Source organism: Oxyura jamaicensis, chromosome 12, assembly GCF_011077185.1.
Source record: "Oxyura jamaicensis isolate SHBP4307 breed ruddy duck chromosome 12, BPBGC_Ojam_1.0, whole genome shotgun sequence".
NCBI lineage: Eukaryota > Metazoa > Chordata > Aves > Anseriformes > Anatidae > Oxyura > Oxyura jamaicensis.
Window position 1 is genome coordinate 9,809,459 of NC_048904.1, and position 6,000 is coordinate 9,815,458.

Genomic DNA, 6,000 nt, shown 5'->3' on the forward strand with positions numbered 1-6,000 from the left:
TGTGGCACAGCCCGGTGCTGAGTGCTGGGGAGAAGTGCTTTTCCCTTCTGGCATGATTCTAGGAGCTGGCCATCTCTTCTTGTGAGAGCTTACAAGGCAATGAATTCTAGCGGGGCACTGCTGATACGAAGTGTGAAGGTGCTGGAGAGAGGAGCCCTTGGCTTCAGAGGTCTGTGAGCAGAGGCCGTGTTCCACCGTATGAAGCCTCTACCAGGTATTTGGGCTCGCTGAACTGAAGCCCACATGTGAATCTGATGCACACAGACCTAATTAATGCATTGCTTCCAGACTTGTTTCACCTCTCCTATCAGTCCCTCTCCCTGCTTGCCCCTTCTGGGAGGCTGAAACTCTTTGGTTCACGCTGGTTCCCCGTAGCTCCCCAGAGCAGCGATGTGATGTAGGAGCCCTCTGCTGCTGTTTTTTTTGTTGGTGGTGTTACTGTGATCTCCTCAAACAAAGGCAGGTGCTGAACGGGTTTCTTCCCTAGTTCCAGAACACAGTGTCATCATGACTACGATAAGCAAGCACTCAAATGTCAAGACGTTCACGGAGAAGCTGCTGCTGCTGCTGAACAGGGGAGGTGAGTGGTTGTAGCGTTTTTACGGGGCTGGCGGGGGGGTGCAGCTAATGGTGACTTGGGGAGAGGAGCCCGGTGCTCCTGAAGGGCTGGGATGTGTCGGATGCAGGTAGCTGAGGAGCTGGAGGCTCGGGCAGGATGCGCTGCTTCCCGGTGAGTTTGTGAGGGTGACAGGCTGCATTGCTGAGGATGGAGCTGCATAAAGAATGAAGCAATACTGACTGCAGCAGGGAAGGGAGAGAGGCCTCTGGGCCAGCTTTTCCAGGCAAACTGGTGTTCCTGTGTCAGGCCAGCCCCGTCTCGCAGTGCAGCTGCCTCTAGGCAAGCTCTTGTCGGGAGGAAAGCTGGTGCTGGGCCACTTCTGTCCTCGGACAGACGGGGCTCCGTCAGCGCTGGCACACAAACCGCAGCGTGTGCTGGCAGTCAGCTGCTCCGGGGGACAGATCCAGAGGGAGTTCCTGCTTTCCGACAGGCCGCTTAGAGTGAAACTTCCCATCTCCAAACTGCCAGCAGAGGGTTAGCTCTGCGCCCGCTCCAGGCGTGGAGTGAAAGCCGCTGCATGTGCAGGGCCTTTTGCACGGCAGATTGTGAGAAAGCTGGAGCTGGCTGCAGGCAGAGCAGCGCCAGGTATTTCTGCCTGTGCTGCATGCCACTATTGTGCTTTCTAATACCTTCTGGATCACAGGGGCTTTGCTGCCCGAGATTCATTTTGTTGATTTGCTGGTAAATAACTCATCCTATGATGCTTGCAGCTCGTCTTACTCAGGCTTTAGTTCTCTTTGGGGTTGCAAATCAGTCTCCACGCTATATCAGCTTGAGGACAGCCTGCATCTCTGTCTGGCCTCGTCCCAAAGCCTTTGTTTAGCCTTTTCCATGCCAGATTCCCTACAGGGATCACCTTACTTTGAGGGGCTGGGGGAAGAAAGAGGGGGGCAAAAACCTAATGAAGATGCTTCTCTTGTGCCCTCCTTCTGCTGGAGGGTCCTGCAGCGTTCTAGAGCCCCTCTTGTGGTCTGCAGGGACGTGTTTTGGTAGAAAACAGGACGCGACGGCTAACTGAAACTTGGAGGTGTTTCTCTTCGTGCTTCCAGGATGGTACTAGCCTCGTCTCCATGGTGAAAGCTTGTCTCTGACACAGGCCCTGGTGGGCTTTTCAGAGGGGTCATTCGACCAGACTTAATAAACCAGGGAGAAAATGAGTGGTAGCTGTTGAGCAAGGAAGGGAGGCGCTGGGAGGAGGTGATGCACTAATGAGCTTTCACCTGGGATGTTAGGTGAAACATAAACAATGATTAATGCTAATGCTAATGAATTTGGACTCTGCTTGGTGCCCTGCAGAGCTGCCATCCTGATTACGCAGCTTTGTGTGAGGCACCGAGGTCTGCTGGCACAAAAGCTAGCTGTAGGGCAGGGAGCAGCTCACGGAGGTCAGGGCAGCCTCCTCCAAATCCTGTAGGGCCTAACGCAGGGGTTGACACTGAAGGTGGGAGGAGTGCGTGCCTTAATGCAATCTCTCTGCCACCTCCAGATGATCCAGTTTGTATCTTCAAGCATCAGCCTCAGCCGCCGCACTCAGTGCTGAAGTTTCTGCAGGACATCTTTGCCAGCAAGGATACAGCCAGCATCTTCTACCACACAGACATGATGGTCCTGATAGACATCCTGGTGCGGCAGATCGCTGATCTCTCCCCTGGAGACAAGGTGCTTGCAGGAAGCTGTAGGCTTTGAGAAAGGGAGCACAGTCCCAAAGCACTAGTGTTTGTCCTTGCCCTCTGTAGGGCCTGCTGGTGCAGACAGGAGTGGAGTCCTGGGGTGGGCACAGCATTTCTGGGTGCCCAAATCTGTCGTGGGGTCTGAGGAGGAGGAGGGGGGATTTATCCTGCCTGGCGCACAGCAGTAGAAAGGTGTATTTGAAGAAACATCTGCCAGGCTTCTGGTGGTCTGCACCCTTCTGTCCAGCAACCTTTGGGCCCCTCTGTGAGTAGCAGAAGTAGGAGGGATCTCTTGGGTTTTGTTACTAGAAGAGACGGGATGTCTGTGTTCGAGTGGGTCAAGAGCGATATTAGGGTGCTGTGGGAAAAGTACAGCTTTCTGTAGCTCCTAACGAGTCCTTAAGCAAAGAGGTGCCTTTGGAGTTGCTCTCTGGCTGGTCATGCAGCAGCAGCTGTTCCTGTGCTCATGCTGTAATGGAGGCTGGCATGCATGTTTATCTCACTTTGAATCTTTCATTGTGCTCTCTGTTTTTTCTCCCCTCCCACTTGGCAGCTGAGGATGGAGTATCTGTCTCTGATGCACGCCATCATCCGCTCCACGCCGTATCTGCAGCACCAGCACCGCCTCTCTGACCTGCAGGGCATCTTGCAGCGCATCCTAGGGGAGGAGGAGGAGGGGCAGCAGTGCCAGATGGACAAACTGATCATCTTGGAGATTTACAAGGAGTTCCCAGAGATCTCTCCCGGTACCAGCTAACTGCCCCTCGGCTCGGACTGGAGTTTGAACCACTTGGATCAAAGACGTCTCTTGTTGACACTTCCTCCCCGTTTCCTTCCAGTACAGCTCATACCTTGTATCCCTCCGTGCGAGGCCTAGGTTCGGACAGTGTTCACCGGCCCTTTAGAAACGCCAGCGGCAGGAACGGCGTGGGGTGCCCTGGGGCCTGGCGCTCCGGGAGGTTGGCGCTGGGCAGAGCGGGGTGGGCGCTGGCACGTGGTTTGCCTCCAGCACTCGGGCAGGAGGCGTTTAACGGGCACGAGGGGCAGAGAGCTCGAGAGGGACTCTAGCCAGGGTGGCGGTGTGCGTTCAGCTGCGCTGGTGTCCTGAGGTCCCGAAGCGAAAGGCCTTTGCCTTCGAGTATCACTTCTTTTCCATGTGCATCTCCCTGCAGTGTCCAAGTGGAGTCCGCTGGTGCTTGGAAGAAGCTTTCGTAACATCTGTTTTGTTTGCTGCTGCTAGTGCCAATGTGCTGCAGCCCTGCCAAGGGAGGTAGCCTGCTCGCGGTCTAACGCCTTGTCTAGTGAGCCTTTCCCTCCCTCCTGGCCCTCAGCTTTGACTCGGGGTAGCAGTCCACGTAAGGTCATAGAGGTCTTATCGCAGCAGCTGCTTTTTTCAACCTGCTTTCTCTAGTGATGTTTAAATCTGAATTTCTTGCCCACGGTGGCAGCCTACAACTAACAGCCGCCTGGGCAGCGCTGCTCTTAGGAAGCCTTTGGCGTGGACGCAGTGCAAAGACACGTCCTGCCAAGCAGAAGCTGCTGCTTGCCGCCTCTAGCAGCATTGCCCCGGGCAGAGAGGCTGCGTGTGGGCAGGGGCACTCTCTTTGTAAAGCCTGTGGATTTTCTTGCCTTGAGCTTCGTAGCAGCTCTGCCTCGCTGCCCTTCCTCTCCATGCGGCAGTGCTCAGAGGCAGCGTGAGCCTGGTGTCCAGTAGCTGTTTGTGACTATGCACGAGTGTGGGGAACCCTTATTTATATTTCCTCTATGTTTCTAGCAAATGGGGTTAACCTGTTTCCCTGTTACAGATGGTCACACACACTAACAATGTGGGTCTCTTAAATATGTGTGTCCGCAGTCTGGTCACTCCCTGTCCCCAGCTGTTCCTTGGCAGTATCCTGGTAGGAGCTATTGGCATTTGGAACTGGAAGTACTGGGCGCTGTGTTTTGGAGCTTGAGGAAACGACACCTGAGCTCTGCTCTGCAGGCCTGGGCTCTGGGCACAGGGGCAGCGATGCTCAGGAACAGAGGGGTGAGGACCCCAAGTCAGCCTGGGAGTGTCCAAAGCTTAATAACCGCCCTCATAGAGAAACCTATTTTTCCCCTGTAAAAATGTATGAATGTCAGAAGGGATCCTGTATTTTCTTAAACACTAAGTGTAACATGCAGAGGAATAAAATGTCTTAAACTGGACTTGTGTGAACGTAGCCCTGCCTGTCCCAGCGTGGTGCGGGTGAGCCCTGTCCAGGGGGGACCGAGGCAGGGGGGTGGCTGGGTGCCGGTTGTGGGGTGGGTGCCTGCTGCCTGGAAAGCAAAGCTCTGGCTGCTCACCCCAAACGGGAGCGGTGCTGCAGTCAGTTTTCCCACACTTGGCTTCCAGCACCGAGACACGTGTTTCCAGTAGCTGTTTCAGGCTGTTATTAGGGTGCTATCTCCCTTTATCAGCGTGTTTGCGGCAGCTCGGGGTGTTGGGGGGCTGGTGCAGCGGAAGCAATCTGTGACCTGCACCTCTGGTTTATTGTCTGGAATGATTCAATTACGACTATTTTGTGCCAGTAATACCCCGATGACTTCCTCATCCTCCCGAGCTGTCAGCTGGGTAATTAGAGCAAATAAACTTGAAAGCTTTCATAATTTTTTAAAAGCATCACCTCTCTTCTGATGGGGTTTTTTGATGGCAAATGCTGTGGTTAAGGAGGCACCCTGCCTAACGAGCCGAGGGCAGAGGCTGGCATGAAGCTGGCACGTTCTGGTGGGGAGGTGACAGCGCCCGGTCTCTAGTGCTGGCCTGAGGGCTGTGGCACTTCCCCAAAGTAGGTCAGGCTGTCACCGGGCCAGGGCTGCTCTGCCACTTGCAGTTAGGCTAAGGGGGCTGGGGAAGGCACATGAGGAACGTGAATCCCCCCAGGCAGAGCACGCACACAGCTCGGTGCTGACACAGCCCCCGGCCTGCTACAAGCCCTCGTGCCGGCTTCTCCGGGGCTTAGAAACCTGCACCCACCACATGCTGTCCTGAGGGGTGGTGGCCGTGCTTGGTGGGTGAACAGGGGCAGGGGCCACGGGTGGGTTTGACACGGGTGTTTGTGCTGCAGGTACGGTATGTGGGGGGCCGTGGCCCCATCTGCACCCCTGTGGGGACCCAAACCCCTCGGTGGCCCCCAGCCCGCTGTGCCCAGGGGCTGACAGCATCTCCTCGCCTTCCTCCAGGCAGGTCGCCCAGCTCGGCTGGGCTGTGCAGGGAGGCCCTGGGTGCTCCCTGCCCTTCCCTATCCCCCCTTCTCCCCACACACCTCTCCCTCAATTCCTCTCACCCCCAACTCGTCCCTTCCTTCCCCAGCGCGCCCCATCACCTGCACCTCACGCTGGTGCTGGGCACTAACGGGACCGTAAACCCCCGTCACCGGGGAGCCCGTTACCAGCGTCAGCATCTCAGGCCGCGCTGTTTGTCACCGACAACGAGGTGACGACGAGAACAACGAGCGCCTTTCGGTTCGGCAGAACCCGGGGGCGGCGAAGCCCACTACCCCAAGCCCGTCTCCCCCCCCCCTCGCCCGCCCTCCTCAAGATGGCGGCGGCGGGCGGAGCGGGGCGGGGCGGCGGGAGCCATGTTGGGGCTGCGGGAGGAGCCGCCGCCACCCCCGGCCGCGGCGGAGCGGAGCGGAGCGGGGCGGGGGGCGCCCATCGCCGCCGCTAGGCGGGGGCGGCGCCGAGCCC

General features: G+C 57.0%; 1 protein-coding gene across 2 annotated transcripts in view; it reads left to right on the forward strand.

Moving 5' to 3' along the window:
* NCKIPSD (NCK interacting protein with SH3 domain) overlaps positions 1-4,479 on the forward strand; it is a 47,575-nt gene extending 43,096 nt beyond the window's left edge. For both annotated transcript variants that reach the window (XM_035337418.1, XM_035337419.1), the window contains exons 11-14: positions 488-580; positions 2,106-2,278; positions 2,843-3,368; positions 3,399-4,479. In XM_035337418.1, coding sequence (XP_035193309.1) covers positions 488-580; positions 2,106-2,278; positions 2,843-3,046 — 470 coding nt within the window. In that variant the 3' untranslated portion in view covers positions 3,047-3,368; positions 3,399-4,479. The remainder of the gene's footprint in view (positions 1-487; positions 581-2,105; positions 2,279-2,842; positions 3,369-3,398) is intronic.
* The last annotated feature ends 1,521 nt before the right edge of the window (positions 4,480-6,000 follow it).